At 49.7% G+C, this 19,894-nt stretch overlaps 2 protein-coding genes and 1 pseudogene across 2 annotated transcripts; 2 read left to right on the top strand and 1 right to left on the bottom strand.

The window, feature by feature from the left end:
* The first annotated feature begins 1,318 nt into the window (after positions 1-1,318).
* Positions 1,319-2,095, top strand: LOC119288980 (histone H2B.2-like). The gene has a single exon (XM_037568440.1). The coding sequence runs from the start codon at positions 1,409-1,411 to the stop codon at positions 1,868-1,870; it is 462 nt and encodes a 153-aa protein (XP_037424337.1). The 5' UTR covers positions 1,319-1,408; the 3' UTR covers positions 1,871-2,095.
* Positions 2,096-3,718: 1,623 nt separating this feature from the next.
* LOC119288992 (histone H3.2-like) lies at positions 3,719-4,379 on the top strand. Its single transcript, XM_037568448.1, has one exon. It carries the CDS (start codon positions 3,797-3,799, stop codon positions 4,205-4,207), a length of 411 nt encoding a protein of 136 aa, XP_037424345.1. The 5' UTR covers positions 3,719-3,796; the 3' UTR covers positions 4,208-4,379.
* Positions 4,380-5,958: 1,579 nt separating this feature from the next.
* On the bottom strand, positions 5,959-14,910 carry LOC119289002 (annotated as a pseudogene).
* Positions 14,911-19,894: the final 4,984 nt, after the last annotated feature.

Consider the following 19,894-nt stretch of genomic DNA (forward strand, 5'->3'; position numbering starts at 1 on the left):
CACCATTTCCTCTTCAAAGGAAAACCAACGCAGTGCTCAAGCGGTAGCAATCATGCATATCAAGATTGGCAGTGATATCCCCAAAGCATCTATATTCATATTTGAAAATTATTGGATGGAATTTGATGGATTTCATGAAACTGTTAGGAGATGTTTGAACTTAAATTTCTCACTAAGCAACACAACTAGAGATGTGTCTACGAGATTCAATTGTGTCATGTAGGGTTTAAAGAAGTGGAGCAAAAACGTATCCATACTCAACTCCATTGTAGAAGCTTGCAACTATGTATCAACTCTTATGGATGGTATTGAAGATCAGAGGCCCCTCACTCTGATTAAAAACAACTTCAAGAATATTCTCAAGAAACACATACTAAAACTGTTGGAAGCTAAAATAATATATTGGAAAAATAGATACAAAAGGAGAGATGTCATCTTTGGTGATGAAAATTCCGCGTGGGCTTTGCCCGACAACGGCGGTAGGAGTGATTGGGTCTGAAGGAGGTGTGGCGGCTAGGGTTCACCCCAAGCCCGCGAATTGCCTCGTGTTGCAACTCAGATGACACTCCTCACTAAAACGAGTATAACACATATGTATACCTAGCTCAAATAGATGTGATTTTGAATTCCGGTTAAAAGAATTAAAATGTATCCGCTCGGTTTTTTCCGGTAACCGCATTTCCCACCTCTTAGGCTTAGGATTCGGTAGCCAAAACCTTGGGTCGTAGTACTTCTCGTGTTGCTGTGTGGTTGAGCTCCGGAATGAAAGAAGCTGTAAGCCTGTGTATGTACGGCATTCGTCAACCCTAAGTACTACAATCTCCATTTTTTCGCAAAAGAAAAACCAAATAAACCTACCCTAAAAAGAATAAGAAAATCAAGCAAAGCTGGTTCTTGACCTTAAAAAAAAGGCTGCCCATCCTATTTCTACATTCCTCAAGAAACAAGTTGGCTTCACCCTTTTCTAGAAAAAAAGAAGAGAAAAATGCTTATCTCGCAAAAAAAAAGAGAAAACAATGCTTGTACATATACAGGTTTGGGGTAGGAAATAGTACAACAAAGCAAATATACTCGCAAAAAATAAAAGCAAATACATTTGCATCACATGCCGCCTTGTTCTACGATGCCTTGGATGTGCTTTGCGGTTCGAGAGCGGGACGATCGATACGAAATATACGGTCAAGATCTGTCCGGCGAGGCAAACAGAACGCGCATCCTATCGGTCCACGTCAGCGATCCGGGGCGCCAACCCCTCCACCAATCAGCGCCCACCTCCCCCCCTCTATAAATCCCAGCACCCACCCTCCTCAATTCCCCACACCATCTCAGCCCCCACCTCCCCTGCCTCTCTCCAGCAAACTCACGCCCCCCACCACCGAAGCTCCCAACCCCACCCGAAGCGGCAGCCATGGCCCCCAAGGCAGACAAGAAGCCGGCGGCCGAGAGCAAGGTGGAGAAGGCGGCCGAGAAGACCCCCGCGGGCAAGAAGCCCAAGGCCGAGAAGCGGCTGCCGGCGGGCAAGACGGCGTCCAAGGAGGCCGGCGGCGAGGGCAAGACCCGGGGCCGCAAGAAGGGCAGCAAGGCGAAGAAGGGCGTGGAGACGTACAAGATCTACATCTTCAAGGTGCTGAAGCAGGTGCACCCCGACATCGGCATCTCCTCCAAGGCCATGTCCATCATGAACTCCTTCATCAACGACATCTTCGAGAAGCTCGCCGGGGAGTCGGCCAAGCTCGCCCGCTACAACAAGAAGCCCACCATCACGTCCCGGGAGATCCAGACCTCCGTCCGCCTCGTCCTCCCCGGGGAGCTCGCCAAGCACGCCGTCTCCGAGGGCACCAAGGCCGTCACCAAGTTCACCTCCTCCTAGACTGACGACGCGCCGCTTGTTGTGACAGATGTGGCCGTCTGCTGTATCTGTAGTCGCTGTTGACTCTGCTTATCTCCATCTGCAAGTAGTGGTAGCTGTAGTGCGCGTGCTGGGTGATGATTGCCAACGCTTTGTTGGCTGGTTGGATGTAAGAACTGAACGTGTTGCTTTTGCAAACTGATGAAATCTATCTAGAAAATGTCGCAGTTGTGGTACTACATGATATTACTAATGCTGTCATTTCTACTCTTATAAACCGAGCCTTTTCATTTTATTTGCACAAGTAGTGCCATTACTGGTTCGGAAGCGCTGATTGCTTGCCGAATCTTGTTTTGCAAACTGAGATGGGATTTAGAGTGTTGCATTTCCGCTGCTAGTAATTACGATCAGTCCGACCTGATTTGTACCAGTAGCAAGTGCCTGTACTAATCTCCGCCATGTGTTTGTAGCAACACAAGTTAAGTTTTCAGATGAGATATCGCTTTCAGATTCTTCTGAAACTGAACGCATCTATGTTTGGCAAACTGATGATATGTGTATCTTTGTTGAACTCTGGTTATCTGCAAGTAGCAGTACTCTTCATGGATTGGAGTGGAAATTGCTGCATGGTGCTGCAACTTGTGCAAACTGATGATATGTGATTAAGAAATAATGATGCATTTCTGTTGCTGGTGATTTCTTCTGATGATAATCGCACTTGTGTGATTATCGTTAACGTTTGCCTTGCCCTGTCCTGTTCTTGGTTCGGTACCCCAATAGTATATCAGTCAGTTCTGCGCGCTACTCTGAAATTGCCAAACGTAAGTCGTTTTGCATTGCTTGTTGGATAAACAAGATGAGGTTCTAGAGCGATGCTTCTTTGCGTTTATTTTCTCGCTGTTTACTGAAGAAAACTTGCATGCCGTTTTGTGCACAAAAGATTGTGGCCGTAGGTTCAGACTTGGCAGCATCTGAAGATGGATTGGTAACTTTTTTGTGACCGGCCAGCGCCACGGTAGTATCATCTACAGTTCGGGGTTGTGATATCTTTGGCACATTTGTTTCTTCATTCAGGACCGAGGAGAGGAGTCAAGTGAGTGACTCATAGCTGAAGCGACAGTGGCATGGCCTCGGTGTATCAACTGATTCTAGTTTCTTTTTTGAACATAACTGAATATAGTTTTTGCATTCAGCTAATTCCTCGTGTCGTGTGATGCTAGTTTGCAAACGGTGCTGCAATACGTAGAAGCAATGCGTTGTACAATTAAAATGGGATGATAATATATTCTGAACGAGAAGAAAGACGCACAATTTATTCCTTCTTTCTCTTTTGATTCGAGGAACACTCGCCCACAAATCGTTCAAATTCGAATGCCAAAACAATTGTTTGTACTGTAATATTTCTATATTTTTTTTGCCGGGAAACTGTTTCTAGTTATCAGTAGGTTTTTTATTTGGGCACCCCGCAAAAAAAGTTTTTTTTAGTTGGGCGTGTTGGCGGCAAAGAGCGAACACGATCGCGCCCTTCTCCCAGGCCATTTCGTTTCGTCTCCGGCCTTCAGTGTGCACGCAAAATCAGTGGCGCGGGGCACGATCCGGATGACTCCTCTTCGACCAATCAGGGCACGCGAGCCACCTCGCCGCGGATCACCCCCTCGGACTCCTCTTCAACCAATCAGAGCGCGCGATCCCACCTCCCACGGATCGCCCCCTCGAAACCAGATCGCAGCCGTCCACGCCACGACGCATCCAACGGTCCATGCCCCACCATCCCTCCCGAAAAACCAAAACAAACGCGCGGCTCCCCGCTCCAATCCCCCGCCCGCTCGGCGCTCCCCTCCTTCCCTATTTAACGCCGCCCATTCCCCTTCTTCCTCCTCACTCCAATCCCCCAACCCTCCCAGCGCTCCCCCCTCCTCAACAACCTCCCGGCGCATCTCCGACTCCATGGCCCGCACAAAGCAGACGGCGAGGAAGTCCACCGGCGGCAAGGCGCCGAGGAAGCAGCTGGCCACCAAGGCGGCCCGCAAGTCCGCCCCGGCCACCGGCGGCGTCAAGAAGCCCCACCGCTTCCGCCCCGGCACCGTCGCGCTCCGGGAGATCCGCAAGTACCAGAAGAGCACCGAGCTGCTCATCCGCAAGCTACCCTTCCAGCGCCTGGTGAGGGAGATCGCCCAGGACTTCAAGACCGACCTCCGCTTCCAGTCCTCCGCCGTCTCCGCCCTGCAGGAGGCCGCCGAGTCCTACCTCGTGGGGCTCTTCGAGGACACCAACCTCTGCGCCATCCACGCCAAGCGCGTCACCATCATGCCCAAGGACATCCAGCTCGCCCGCCGCATCCGTGGAGAGAGGGCCTAAGCTCTGTGCGTCGTCGTCTGTTAGTCGTCGTCTTAGCCAGATGTGTTCAGCGGTGAAATTGTGCGTGTTTGTAGTGTCTGTTCGTGCCATGGTGGATGTAGTGTTCCTGATCTGATGTCACCTCCTTGCTGTCATCAGTAACTGAAATGAAAATGTTTGTTATCTGTTCTAAGACCTGTGCCTTCTGATGCTTGTTTTTCATTGTTTATGAGCTTGTTGTTGAATGTGGTTCCTCAACTGGCACATTTGATTAACCCAACTTGTGAAATTTACTGTCAGTTATAGCTACCGTGCCGTAAATTCGCAATCACTAGTAATCTTTTTTTGGTTGCATCTGAATCTGAACGAATAACCTTGGCTCGTCCTTCAGTTCTGTGTATCCATCTGTTCTAATTTGTGTCTCTGTTTTTCCTGTTTCCAATTTTTAATTTCGACTCTTGCAACTGCTGGAAAATGACTCTTACTCTCAGATGTACCATGATCACAACTACACCACTAAATATGATGCAGATAGACAAAAGATGTTTCTATTTTGCAGGTTCATATTTGTTTGTTCTATGATCGATGGATTTCCTCACCTGCAAATTCTGCAGTGTGATTGAGGTAGAAAGTGTAACTAAAGATGGCACAGGTGAAACTGCTAGATCAGAAAGAAATATAGATCTGTTGAGTAACTTTATGTTGGAAAGAGGTCATTTGATGAAAAAGGAATGTAGAACAGTCTTTGACTTGTTCATAATGCTTCGCTGCAGAGGAAAAAGGATGCCAGATTTCTGGTTTAATGAACTGAAGAACCATGAAATCCTAGCTGAGGAGGTGAGACGCTGCATATTTTTGCAATAGAAATTCCTTCTCTGAACGGTCGGACATGTTTTTGCTCCACTTTTCTTAAGATCCATCTGCATATAATTTTTGTTTTGGCGTCTATTTTATCGTTTATTTACATGTACCCAGGTCCAGGAAAGACAGACAAGGAAACTCTTAGGAATTCAATTCAAGGTACAGAATTAGCATTGAAACTTCTGCGTGAGCATGACTTTATTTATCTCTCATTTCAGTATTGTAGTTGCAAAACGAAATGGCGCTGTATGTAGTAGTGCAGTTCTATGCTTCAAGGTTTTTTCTCTGTTCTAAATGTACCTTGTTGCTTGCCAGATTTGCCTATCTTGCCCGCCGCATCTGTTGCGAGACGGCCTAGTTTGAGTCGTGCCTGCGGGTGGATAGATGTGCTAGGTCGTCAGTTTGTGTCGAGCGGTGGAAATGCTCTGGTGCTGTAGTAAAAAGTTACCTTGTTCTTGCCGTGGTGGCGTGATCTTGATGGTAACATCCTTTTGTCATCAGCAAGTGAAAAATTGGATATGTGTGCTGATACATGTGCTTTTCAATCCATATTTTTTCCTTATGTGGCTGTCTTCGAACGCAAAATTTCGTAATTCAATAATTTAGTCTGTCGCCTCTGAACCAGAACGAACATCATGCTAATATGCTCGTCTTGTGTTCTGTGCATTGACGAGTTGCAGGCTTGCAGCATAGTAGACCTGTTTTTCCTTGCATCTGAGCCTGTCCTCGAATGTGACTCACCAAATGATTCCCAGTTCGGTGTCATATTTCCTGATGGTTTTTAGGTAAATCGCTCCGATTCTTATCAGCTTAAAATATCCCTTGGCAGCGTCAAATTTCATATTCAGTCATCCGTTTTGCTACCTCTGAACTTGAATGAACAGATGTTAAAACGCTCCTACAGTTATGTGTTACATAACAATAGCAGTATGCTTGATGTCCAGTATGCAGATTCTTTTGAAGGGCCTCCTGATAACCACATGTTTGTCCTGTCCGATGACTAGAAGTGATCCTAGCTGCCACCATGCCTCAGCCATGGGTGCATGCATGCCCACTGCAAGTGCTGTATGTTTTTTTTTAAATAACAAGTGCTGTATATTTTTATTTTTTTGAAATAACAAGTGCAGTATGTTTGATCATGGGTCACTGACAATGTTGTTTCATGATTGTAATATCCTGATGGGTGCGGTTTTATCCTCTAGACTTGCTGTTGCAAGCACAAAGAAGAATAAAGCTATCTTGAGGGAGCTCCACTGCCAGCTGAAGGACAAGAATATGCAAGCAACTTCAGACTCCAATTTAACTTGTTTCCTTCTCTCTTAATTAGTCTGCCTCTTGGAATGTATGGAAGATACCGGGATGGATCAGTTCAGCTGAAACTTGCCGATCTTGCTTATGCCGCCCACACACCTTTCCACCTCTAGAACCAAGACAACCTCTGAATGCATATTAATACAGGCCAGGCACTTGTTATTCTTATTCCACACCAAGCAACAGTCACATATCACAGCAAGCAAGGAACTACTATAACTTGATGATGACCGATGCATCTGGAGATGTCGGGCGCATGATCATTTCTCTACTAGCTAGGTTAACTAGGTGCCGCAGGGTGTGATGATTCGGGTGGATCGACATCATAGGCGAGGCGAGACAGAGCTGTGACGACGGTGCCGATGGGCGATCTCATGGCCGGCTGTTGGTGGACGCATATGGAAGCAACTGTGAGGGCCTCCTCCAAATCCATGGACGGGTACCGGCCCTGCAGCGCCGGGTCTGCCATCCTTCGCAATCGGCTCCTGTCCTTCATCAATCGTGTGGCCTGATCCAGCAGCAAACATGACATCATTCACTCTGTAGATTACAAATAATATGTGAACGGTAATGGACTTACCCATGCGATAAGGTTCCGATCCTCGTCGGCGGGCTCAATGGGCCTCCGCCCTGTGATCATCTCCAGCGGCAGTCCGCCGAAGCTGTACACGTTCGACTCCTTGGTCACCTTCCCCGTAACGTATGTCTCGGGGGCAATGGTAGTGCTTCCCCAGAAATCAGTACACCAGCCTTTGTTATCCTCTGCAAGCAACCGTCCAAGGTCTGCCAGTCCATGCTGGGACATCTTTGGGTGGTAGCCATCTCCGAGCAGGATGTCCAAGCTACCCATGGATTTGCGGTACACCACACCTTTGTGGTGCAGATACTCTAAACCTTTGGCCACACGGGCAGCTATGTTCATCCTTGTGTTCCAGTCCAACGGTGCTTTGCCTGCTGGAGACCGGTCTGGTGAGGGGAGCACAAGATCGATCCGGTGGTTAATTAACACAAACTCAAGCGATCGAATCATGAGCGGAATTTACAGGGTTTGGCATGATCCAAACAAAAATTTACCACGGGGGTGGAGGTGATCTTTTTTTTTTCGAGAGTACGCCAATAGCGTACCGTATTTTTATAGAAGGGAGAAAAAGTTTTACAAGAGACGAGCGATCAATGCGAACATCGATCACCCAAGCACCCACTCACACCTACGGTAGATCAATCGTGATCTCTCACAAAACGTTCTAATCCACCCACTCCAACACCTGCAATATGCCAATCACGAATCTCCTCAAGGATGGCTCTAGCTAACTCATTGTAGTTCTTAACCTGTTCCGATCTGTTGAAAACTTTAGCGTTTCTCTGTTTCCATAGCGACCAAGCCGCAGCAATTATGAGTGAATCGAAACCTCGCTTTTGCTTCCCATGGAATCCCACTCGTGTCCTTAGCCACCAGTCGACAAAAGTGTCCGTGCTGCTGGGATGGGGTATGTCAATTTCCAGGGTGTCCAAGCACTTATGCCACACTTGTCTAGCATAGACACATTGCACCAAGATGTGCTCAGCCGTGTCCTCATCCTGCAAACAAGTATAGCATGGCGATGGGTTATCTTGCAGGCCATGGCGTACCCGTCTGTCCGATGTCCACAATCGATGCTGCACCGCAAGCCAGGTAAAGATTTTGCACTTTAATGGCGCCCAGCTACGCCAAATCGCCACAGCTGTAGGTGATACCATCGCACCCTGGTTGAGTCTCATGTAGGTGGATCTCGCCGTGTATAAACCTGATGGATCATGCGGCCAAGAGAACGTGTCCTCCAGTAGCTCATCTCTCGGCACTGTCGCAATGGCATGTCTCAAATGGACTGTTTGCAGCAATGCTCCGAAGGTTGTCTGTGGTTGCACGTCGAGTGCCCACCTTTCTCCGATCAAAGCCTGAGCAACCGTGCGTGAGTTTCTGACCCTATTCTCCACTCCCGCCACAAGCAACGGCGCTATATCCCTGACGGAGAGTCCATGAATCCACCGATCCCTCCAAAACAGGATCTTGTCTCCTTTGCCCACTGTGATCTGCACCAAGCTATCGAAAACGAGCCTCGCATCTTCATCCACCATGAGTCCCAGTCCATGCCACGGCCTTTGAGGGTCTGTGCGCCTCATCCATTCCCAGCGCACCCTAAGTGCGAGCGCTTGCAGTCTCAGGTTTTTAACTCCCAGGCCTCCGAAGCTAGTCGGCTTGCAGATCGTATTCCATGCCACTAAGCATTGGCCTCCGTTCACTTGATCTTTCCCCGCCCAAAAGAACGCTCGCATCCATCCATCAATATCCTCGAGCACCCAGCCAGGGGCCTTCATCGCGAGCAGTTGATGCACAGGTCTCGCTGCGATGACCGATTTCACAAGTACAAGCCGGCTTGATCGCTGCAGCAGACCCCTCTGCCAAGCCGGGAGGCAGTGCCGCACTTGATCCAAAAGGGGCTGCCAATGCGCCTTCGTGAGATGCTTGATGGCCAGTTGCAGTCCAAGGTATTTGCACGGGAATTCTCCAATGGGGCATTGCAACAGATTCTGCACTCTGGCTTTGTCTTCCTGGTCCTCCGAGATCAAAATCGCCGACGATTTCCTATAATTGACCCTCAGTCCCGAAGCTTCTCCAAATAGCTGCAGTGCGATCCTGACGAATCCCAGATCCTGAATGTTTGGCTTGACGAATAACGCCATGTCATCCGCATATATAGATAGTCGCTGGGTCGCCGAGATTCCGGTGTATGAGCTTAGAACTCCATCAGCCATGGCTTTGGAAACCAAAGCCGTGAGGACCTCCATTGCAATGACAAAAAGCAGCGGGGAGACCGGGTCCCCTTGTCGCAGCCCTTTTGCATGCCAGATCCTTCTTCCCGGGGCTCCATTGACTAGCACTTTGGTGCTCGAAGTATGCAGTAGGACAGCTATCCACCTGAGACATCTCCCTCCATAGCCTTTGGCGCCGAGCACTTCGAACAAGAAGGGCCAGGACAGGGAATCGAAGGCACGAGATATGTCGAGCTTTAGGAACACACCTCTGGTTTTCCTCGCGTGAATCTTCCTGGCCACTTGCTTAACAAGGAGGTAGTTGTCATGCAAGCTTCTTCCGCGGATGAACGCGGACTGATTGGCAGCCACTAAATCCTTCATGAAAGGCCTAATCCGATTAGCCAGTAGCTTGGCGAACAGTTTGGAGAAACTGTGTGGTAGACTAATCGGTCTGTAATCGCCCACCTCCATAGCATCCTGCTTCTTGGGTATCAAAACGATCAGCGCGCGGTTTAATCTGGCGAACCCTCGGTCATCCCCAACGCAAAGCTTTAGGAGCGCTGCCATGATGTCATCCTTGATAATTGACCACGCCTTTTGGTAGAATTCAGCCGTGAATCCGTCCGGCCCAGGGGCCCTGTTCGGGGCCATCTCTCTGATAACAGACCAAACCTCCTCGATAGTAAACAGCGCATCCAAACTGCTCAAGTCTTGCTGCGCCAAGCCTAGCTCTTGAAGATTGAGCGTGTGATCCCTGGCCTATGCTGTGCCAAGGGAGTTTTGAAAGGCCTCTGTGAAAATCTCTTCTTTGCGGGTCTGGTCAGTGGCAATCTCATCTCCTCGTTTAACCTGCGGTATGAAGTTCTTCGCTCTCCTGCCGTTCGCAATCAACTGGAAAAACTTTGTGTTAGCGTCTCCCTCGCGAAGCCATCTATGTCTTGATCTTTGCCTCTCGATTGTACGTTCAAGCGACGCCAGCCCCAGAAGTGCAAGCTTTAGCGTTCTTCTTAGCCACGTCTCTAACTCGGTGAGCCCTCTAGATTCCATAGCTTGATCCAGTCAGAGGATTACTAGTGTGGCAATGGCGATCTGGAGTTTGATGTTCCCCACTTTCCTCTGACCCCAAGCTTGTAGCGCCACCGCGGCATTGCGGAAGAGCGCGTCTAGTCTCTTGAATGGGTCCACAATGGAGTGATCACAAACCCAGGCCTCCCGAACCGCCTGCTCAAAACCCTCCAATTTGACCCAGAAGCTCTCAAAACGAAACCTCTTCTTCGGCCAATATGTTGCACTGGTCGATAAGTGTAGCGGCGCATGATCCGAAACACTAGTCGAGAGCGCCTGCAGTAGATAATCAGGCCGCGCCAATTCCCAGTCTACGGACACGAGGATCCTGTCTATTTTGGTCATGATTGGGTCATCTCTCTCGTTGGACCAAGTGAAACGACGTCCGTGCATGTAGAGCTCTTTCAACTCATTGCTGTCGACAAAACTTCTGAATTTGTTCATCATGGCCCGATTAAGATTCATATTATTCTTCTCCGAGGCGCGGAGGATTAGGTTGAAGTCACCCAGAACCATCCACGGCCCCGGACATGTGGTTCTCCTCGTGCATAACTCCTCAAGGAAAAGGGTCTTCTGGTCGTCGCCTTGTGGCCCATATACCACGGTGATCCACCATTCCTCTCCAGACTTTGGATGCACCAAGCCTGTGAGGGAGTTAGTGTCGCGCGTGATATTATCCACCATCATCACGGTGGTATCCCACGCTAGAATGATCCCACCTCTCGTGTCCGCCGCCGGCAAATAAGCAAAGCCGTCTAAAGACGGGCCACAACATTGCATTATGAGAAAATTATCCACTACATCGAGCTTAGTTTCTTGCAAGCACACTAAGTTAGGCCGCACCGACACTAAAAAGTCTTTCACCGCTTGTCTCTTGGCTGGGTTGTTCAAGCCTCGGACATTCCAACACGTCACCGATGGGTTTGTATCCATGGAGCAGATGTGCATCCAACGCCCAGCACGGCACACATCTAGTGTGCACCGATTCCAGCCGCAGCCCCAGAGCAAGTGCCACTGAGCTGCCCCGGCATCTCTTTGCCGAACAGGGCTGCGATCACGCGCACGTGCTGCTCGCGAAGAGGCGAGTCAAACAGTGCCTTAAGCTCTTGCACGGCTGCGTCTTCTACGTCCAAGTCTTCCGGTACGAGTCCCAGCGTGCGCAAGAGAACGTTCTCCGCTGGCGTGGCCCTTGGTGCTACATGCACTGCTGATTTCTTGGCAGCACGAGTGGTTCTTCTGGGCGTGAATGGCTCAGCCTCGACCCGCAAGGTGGTGGCCTGGACTTCCCTGAGAATTGGTGGGGCCAATTTCTTCACAATGCTTGAGCAGAACACCTTGAGCTTTGCGTACATCTCCGCCTCCTTGGTAGTCAGTCCTGTTGCTGGACCGTCCGTCGCTACAATCTCCATACCTGTCCCCTTGTCACAAACATCCGAGGGCCGCTGTGCAGGCAGATTGCCCATATGCATCACCAATGGCTCGTGTACGTGGATTGTATCGCATGCAAGAAGTGCGTGGTTCCCATCAGTGCGGGGCCCAGTCATCCTGAGGCCATCCATCGATTGCATGCATTCATCCTGGGGGGTGTTGCCGGGTGTCCCTTGAGTCTGCGTCTCCACCATGGCCTCATGTGCCGCTGTGTCCTGCGTGAACACGGGGGGCGCGCTCGCCAACTCACGTGTCGGCTCTACCCGCGGTGCGACAGGATTGGTCACATCCGGGGGCCCAATTTCCCCACCGCCTTGGGATCCTGGTCCTGCCTTCTCCGAAGCGACAGGAGGCACAACCACAGCAGGCTCTGCACTCGTTTTGGCCGTAACCGATTGCCCAGTGGCCACTCCTCCTTGGGGTTCTTGGTTTCCGTCCTTAGTGGCCGCCAGCACGAGAACTGGCCCCATCTGCTGCATCGGGGCTGCCACCTGCGGACCCACCCGGAGCGTTCCAGACTGGACAACCGATGGGCATGTGCCTTCCCCTTCTTTTCTCTGCTCAGACTCTGCACGCCTCAGCAACCGAGGCGGAGGATTGGCCGTTGCTTCCGGAACCGTTCCACCACTCCTGTTTGAAGTCGTCATCACTTCACCCCTAGCAGCATCCACAGTTGGCGCGCGATTCGAATCCTCTCTCCTGGCCTGACCGGTCAAACGCTGAAAAGCTGAAACTCGTCTCGTCAGCCTGCACAGGATAGGGATTGGTGGGGCCCCAGGCGTAGCGACCGGCGTGGCCTCCATGGGAGGGAGGCGCCAATCGTGTCCCAACGGTCTGGACCAGGCCCCACCCCCGCCACCAGCGGCGACGCCGCCCAGGCCGCCGGAGCGGGTGTCAGGGACCCCAAACTGCCACACCAACCTGCGCGATCTGGGTCCGCCGCCCGCAATGTCGTCATCGTCGGGGAGGCCGCTTTGGCCGCTGCCCGACGAGCTCCCAAAGAACCAAGGCTCGCCAGCCTCTCTCAGATCCATGATCATGTCGGTGTGTATGAGCACCTTGTATTGCAGGAGAGCGGGCGGCGCCTCCAGTCCAGGCTCCGGCACCGCCAGCCATCTGAGAGCAGGAATCTCATCCGGGCTCGCCGTCCATGCCGTGAGCTTGAACGAGGACAGATCGGAGCGGGAAGCCGTCTCAGGAGCCACCTCCTCCACCTTGCAAGAAGACCCAAGCAGTACCTCCACCACAGAGCGATCCCACGCATGGGAGGGGGGATGCCCTCGATCACCAGCCACACCTTGAATTCGAACACCGAATGGACTGCCTGTGATTGCCTATTCCATGGCCTGAAAATCAGACGATCACCTTCAAACTCCACCGAGGGGCACGTCGTCACTCTGTTCCGCATCTCCGCGGTCGCAAAGACCACCAAAAAGTCCTCCGGCCTGTAGCAGTGCACCGAGACGAGCTCCGGGGCGATGTCGAGCTTCCCGGCGAGGATCTCCTTCACACGCGCCGGTGCAAGAACCCTCCTTTGACCAGCCACGTATGCCACCATGGCGAACTGGAGGCGCCGCTCAAGGTCGGACACAACAGCAGAGCGCTTGACGACGCAGAGCTCCGCCGGCGCCTCCTCGACTCTGCTCTCCACTTGCAGACGCGGCGGCGCCAGAGGTGGCCACTCCACGTCGACACCCGGCGCCACGTTCTGAACCGACAAGCTGACACCTTGGGGCGCGGACGCCGGCGCCAACCGCGGCGGGGGAGATGAGCGGCGCGCCACCTTGGCCACCGCCTCCCTGCGGAGGTCGTCCACCGACGACGGGCTCCTCGGCCTCTTGCAGTTCCGGGAGCCATGGCCGGGCAAGCCACATCTGAAACAGACAATCTGATTGGTGCACTCCTTCTTGTAGTGGCCCTTCTCCAAACACTTGAAGCACTTGTCACGCATCTCCGGGGCAACCACAACGGGCGGCGACGCAGGCCGCGCCGTCGGCGAGCGCACGGTCGGGCCAACAGGGCTGCGCCTCATCCTCCAGAGCTCTTTCTTGGAGGGAGGCAGGCGCTCCCACGGAGCCTGCCCGTCCCCCGGAGCAGGAGCGTCGAGCTCCGCCGCAGCAGGCCCCTGCGCGTCCGAACCCTCAGAGCCGGAGGAGATCCCCAGACCCGACACCACAGGGCGCTCACCCGGCGGCTGGAACGACGAGGTCACAGATCTGGGACTGGCGGCCATGGGGAGGGGGGAGAGGCCATGGGGAGGGGGGAGAGGCTAGGGGCGGCGAGGGATGGCCGCCGGGAGGCAAGGAGGTGGTCGCCGCAGTCGGAGTGGCTGCGGCGAGAGCGCCGAGGCGCGGTGGACGCCGGCGCCGGAGTAGCGCGCGGCGGGGAGCGGGGAGCGGGGAGCGGGGAACTGTGGTTACTCGGTGGAGGTGATCTTCGAGAGAACCCAATGGCACGTGCTCGTGAACCAAGATTCTGTATTGGCCGTCCGCGCAGAAGCCAATGAGGTTGACGACATTCGGGTGGCGCAGCGCGCTCAGCGTCAGGACATGGGCGAGAAACTCGCTGTTGAGTTGCTCCGCGGCATGCTGCAGGTTAATACTCCTACTAACGATCTACAAACGAATACGTATGACATGCCGGTACATATGGAACTGAGGAAAAAAGGATTAGTCTGCCACCCAGGACTGTCACCACCTGGTTGATGCTCTTGAGGTAGCCTTTGTAGAGACCCGCCTCCGGACCAACGACGCGGGAGTCGTCTCCGAAGTTCCTGGTCGCCGCCGCCAGCTCGTCCAAGGCGAAGGCCGCGAGCTCGTCCCAGGCGAAGGTTCCTGCCGCAGCGGCTCGGCGCGGTTCGGCCCGGGGAGGCGGTGGGACTTCCTTCTTCCTTGGGCCCAGGCAGAGGAAGCAGCTGGCTCGGCTGAAACCACCCATTATTCAGCCCTTCGCCGGCGGCGAGGTTGGTGTCGGCTTCTGCTTGGACTGAGGAAGTTTGAAGCGTGGGAGTGCCTCTCCCTCAGCTGACACACCGCGCACACCGCATGCATTGCTGGTTGGTTGCGGCCTTAAGTAGCACGGCGTAGCTTGTCGAAAATGGAAACCTCAACCTCCAAGAAACGGTACGTACATGCGGGATGTGGAGGACGCCTGTCGCAGGGTCACCAGAGTACTCGGTCCGTAGCGACACCGACAGACATGAAGAGAGAGGCCGGTGTGCCGGTTCCGGTCAGCGACGTGTAAGTTGTCTTAGCGGCATCGAACATTTAGCCATGCTTAGTGTCTAGCTAGGTCTGCTCGTCTGTAATTTCTTTTAGCTGTCTTTGATTTCTGTTTCCTCTGCTTCGCTGTCTTATCTTTTTCTTTCACCTCTATCGCTCATTTTTTGGGTGCATTTGCAGTGGATGCTTTTTTTTTTGCCTTGTGGCCGTAGAAAAAGCTCAACTCCAAATCGATCATATTCTGCTCCTCTCTCCTTTTTTCTCCAAATAAAGCGAGTACAAAAGCTTGGTCATATTCAGTGTAGGTGTCGTTGAGAATGTCATTTTCATTAGTGTTGTCGGTAATTTGGGTAATTTTTCTGAAGTTGCCTTCATGTATAGTTAACTGTCTTAGTTCTTCCAAATTGTCGAGTTGGAGGAGCACACGATTACAGTTCTCAATGAGTAAACTTAATTTGGAGATCGATTTGTTCCAACTCTTTTAGTGCATACCTGAGGCGTTTTAACTTAGCAGGCAGAGATGTGGCACTTGTTGTAGCTTTAATGAGTGCAAACCAAGACTGCTGAATTACCTCGGGACAACAAGTGCCAAAAACTTCCGGATGCTTTAATGAGGGCAAACCAAAAACTTCCAAATCTGAAAATTTTGCATCTCAGAATTCCAGTCTGAATCGAAAGGGCACACAGAACATGGTCTGAGATGGGACGAGACAAAGGCTTAACATAAATGTTTGGAAAAGCTGTCGTCCATTCAACAGATGGTGAATTGACGGCCTTTAACGGAGAGTCCGTTCAACAGATGGTGAATTTGACAAGTTTCTATTTTTGAGCGATCTTATAGAGTTAAAGTCGCCAATGAAAAGCCAAAGATCTTGTATGCCAATTTGCAATGATAGAAATCAATTGAGTGATTGACAAAAAACTACCACTTTAGGGGTTCCCGTCCCACAGAACTATCAGTTTTTTAAAAACTAACCGAATACTATCAAAATTTTCTATTTTTGTAACTAAAAACTACCAAGTAGAACTGATGGCCGTTTGAATCGTTTTGACCGCGCTTCTGACACGAGTGGCCCACCTGCCAGGCTGTCGGTCGGCCTAACGGCTAACGGCGCGAACTTGGGCGGCCGTTAGTGCAGCCGCTCGGTCGGATCGGGTCGCACCAGGTCAAACCTGGCTGGCCGGCTCGCTCCGTTCCCCACTCTCTCTCACTCTCCCTCGAGCTCCTCCCTACCCCTAGCCATCGGCAGTCATGGCGGCTGTGGATGCAAACTCCGGCGGCGATTCATTTGGCGGCATACCTCCAGACGTGGTCGGCAGCGGGGTTTGCGACTTCGCAGCGCAACAGTTTTCTCAGTCCGAATCTCACCCTTCGCAGAAGTTGGGTTGGTCGGCACCGACGCGACCACCGACGACGACAAGAAGCACACCTCAAGGCCGTCAGAAGCTTCCTCGTTCCGCGGGCGGCGGCAGGTACGACATCTCATCTGTTTGTTTGGAAGTTTATCAGAGATTTCAATTATTTTCAATTTGGAGGAAATTTAGGCTAGTTTTTTGCATAGTTAGATTCAGCTTTCTATCATGTATGATAACATTGATGCCCTTGAAAATTGTTAAAAACTTACACTTTGTTGGGTAAGAAACTGAAAAGAACAATCTATCAGAAACTCAATATTGTGCATACTTAGATTCAGTTATCCAGATTTCAGTAAATATAGGTAATTCATTCAATAATTTTTCAGAATTGATGACCCAAAGTGGGCAATTTGGTTCCATTTCAATGCCAGAGATTCCGTGGTTCGAAATCTGTACCAGCCAGACATATCATATTTGACAACGCTTTCTCTTATTGGGAGTGAGGGCTTTGTGGTTGATGATTATATGTACTATGTATTTGTTGAAGGTTTAGATCAAATATGCTGTGAAGATGATGTGCAACAGATGTTGATCCACTCTGATAATGAAAAAATTCTAAACATAAGAGCAGTGGAGCTCATGAGGCATGTAATCCAGATGAAAATATAGATCGTTATTTTGCTGAACATTGCATTAACACTCAACAAAGTTGCACTAATGTGGTGGATATAAGCATGGAAAAAAGGATGAGCTCAAGAAAAGCATGGTGCAGACAGAAGCTGACCTTAACCATTTTGAAGGTGACACTGATGTGTCTGAATTTCTTTCTGATGATGCGCAATCAGATTCAGATGGGAACGATGTGGATGGTCAATTAGAGTATTCCTCTGAAGATGAAGCTACAAAACAAGAAACAATAGTGGTATAGAAACCCAAGGTAGTGAGAAAACCTGGTCCAACCAGTAGATTCCACCATGAGGTTGAGAAAAAGAAGAAACCGGATTGGTTCCTTGAAGCAGATGAAAAATGTTTCCCTGGTGATTATGGCATCAGTGATGAAGAAGATGAGCCCGAAGGATCCTATAAACTACCAAGTGGTAGGAAGAGAAGGAATAATAAGTTGAAAAACATTATATGTTATGATCACAACTTCCAAGACCAGTAGAGCAATTTTATAGGGGCTTGTGCTTCACCACTATGTATGAGTTCAGAGATGCACTTAGGATTTTCACATTAGGACTTTGACAAATTATCATTATCACATAAATGCCCCAGATAGGATTATTGTTTGGTGCTTGAAGAGAGCCCAGGGTTGTGATCTTTATATATGTGCCTCTAAGTTAGCTCATGAAAAAACCTTTTGCATCAAGAAGTGTGATATGTTGCACACTTGTAGAGCATGTGCATAGTCCATAAAGGTTACTACTAAGTGGTTGTCAAGGTTAGTATATGCAACATTGAGAGAAGACATTAGATCTCTTGTGGATGCGTTAATTAAAAAGACCAAGACTAAGTTTTTAGTGGATGTGTCAAGAAGTGTGGCATATAGGACAAGGAGGAAGGTTGATGTAGTTCAAGGTGACCACAAGTAGTAGTACTTGAGGCTCAGGGATTATCTTCAAGCAGTTCTTGACACAAACCCAGGTAGCAGGTGTATAGTAACAACATTTGAAGATCCAGATAATCCAACACCTACTCCTAGATTCAAGTATATGTTCTACTATTTAGCAACTTCAGAGGAAGGTTTCCTTAATGGTTGCAGACCATTTATAGGTCTTGATGGATGCTTCATTAAGTTAACCACTTGACAACAAATTCTTGCAGCCACATGAGGGGATGACAACAAAAACATTTATCCCATAGCTTTTGGTGTGGTTGACAAGGAAGATGCTGACAGTTAAAATTGGTTTTTAACTCAATTGAGATGTTGCATTGGCAGTGGCAACAAATTTGGAACATACACTATCATATCTGACAGGCAAAAGGTTGGGAACAATTTCATTGAGCATTTTAGTTTTAGTACTTTTTTGAATTATTTCATTCTGATCAAGTGTAGTAATAATTGAGGTATTCCCTGATTCACCTCAAAGGTATTGTCTTAGGCACATATATGCAAATTTTCAATCTGATGGGTTTAGAGGCAGGAACTAAAGAAGTGTATTGACAAGGCTAGCTACTCCTACACTAAACATGGGCATGAACTAGGGATGGCAGAGCTGAAAGCACAGTCTGAGGAAGCTTGGAAATGGCTCAAAAAATTGAGGTCTCTACTTGGGCTAGTTTGCTATGGATCATACATGCAAAACATATTTAGTTGTGAACAATCTTAGTGAAGTCTTCAACAAGATGATAGCCTCATACAACTCGGGCCGAAGACCGAGGAAGTTGAGGAGAGATGGGGAGACCCAACTGTTGCCGGTCGATACAGACAGGAAAGGGGGTGGGGTAGAAGTTAGGGCCAAACCAATAAAGACAATGTTTGAAGGGATTAGGACCAAGCAAATGATCAAGAGGCAACAAACTAGGGAGAAGTTATAGATTAGCAGGTGGACAATCACACCTAACTACTCAGATATTTTAGAAGAGAACAAGAAGTATGCCAATATTGCGAAGCTGACAGAGCTGGTCCAACAATTTGGCAAGTTACTAGCAAAGAAAAACAGTATTGTGTGGACATGGAAAGGTATACATGTGACTGCAAGATATGGAACATGACTGGTGTACCTTGCAGTCATGGCATATCTGTAATGACAAAGCAAAAGCTGCATCCCGAGGACTATGTCAATGAGTTTTTCAAGAAGCCACTATACTTAGAGACATACACATAAATTATATAGCATGTTCCTGGTCCAAATTTATGGCCTCATACAAACACTCCAGACATTGAACCTCCTGTGTTCAAAGAAAAGGCAGGCAGAAAATAGACAACAAGGAGGAAAGGGAAGTTTGAAGTTTCTGGCCCAAGAGACACCAGTAGGATGGGGACAATTACCTATGGAAATTGTGGGTTGGAAGGACACAAGTATACAAGTTGCAATACGACTCTTAGGCCTAAGCTTCAAATGAGGAAAAACAAACATCAGGTAATTACCAAGCATGAGAGCAATGTTTCCTTTTACATGGTTTAATAAATCTAATGATTGTGAAGTTGGACCTTTTGTGCAAGAAAACATGGCAGTTTTATGCAGATTCACCTGCTCATCTGCTCCAGCACTAGGCCCAACTGCATCAGCACCAGCACAGCTCCTGCCGCATCAGCACCAGCCCCTACTGCAAGAGCTAAAAGGGGTAGGTCTGCAGGTGGAGGGAGAAACAAGGGATTCAATGCACCAAGAGCTGCTGCTGCAACTTTAGATGTTTTGGCTGGTACCAAAAGGAAGAGGTTTGCAAACAACAAATTAAAGGGTTACTTCTATGCAAGTGGTAACTATTGAAGTGACACAGTGGTAAGGAAGAACTTCTCTCTGTGGACCTGTTTGAATTCGTTTTGAACATGTATGTACTTTTCTGCATGAGTCTGTCTAAATTAGTCTGCATCTTATCGAATTTGCCATGTACTTGAGCTGCTTGAATGGGCCTGATAGTGGGCTTTTGTGTTGGACCTATCTTACCCCCCAAGCCTGCCACACTGTCTACATAAGACAAAGCCACTAGATCCCTGTGCCTCATTCCC

Source organism: Triticum dicoccoides, chromosome 1A, assembly GCF_002162155.2.
Source record: "Triticum dicoccoides isolate Atlit2015 ecotype Zavitan chromosome 1A, WEW_v2.0, whole genome shotgun sequence".
Classification (NCBI taxonomy): Eukaryota; Viridiplantae; Streptophyta; class Magnoliopsida; order Poales; family Poaceae; genus Triticum; species Triticum dicoccoides.

Coding starts and splice junctions, on each gene's coding strand:
- LOC119288980 (XM_037568440.1), top strand. CDS start 1,409: ATGGCCCCCAAGGCAGACAAGAAGCCGGCGGCCGAGAGCAAGGTGGAG.
- LOC119288992 (XM_037568448.1), top strand. CDS start 3,797: ATGGCCCGCACAAAGCAGACGGCGAGGAAGTCCACCGGCGGCAAGGCG.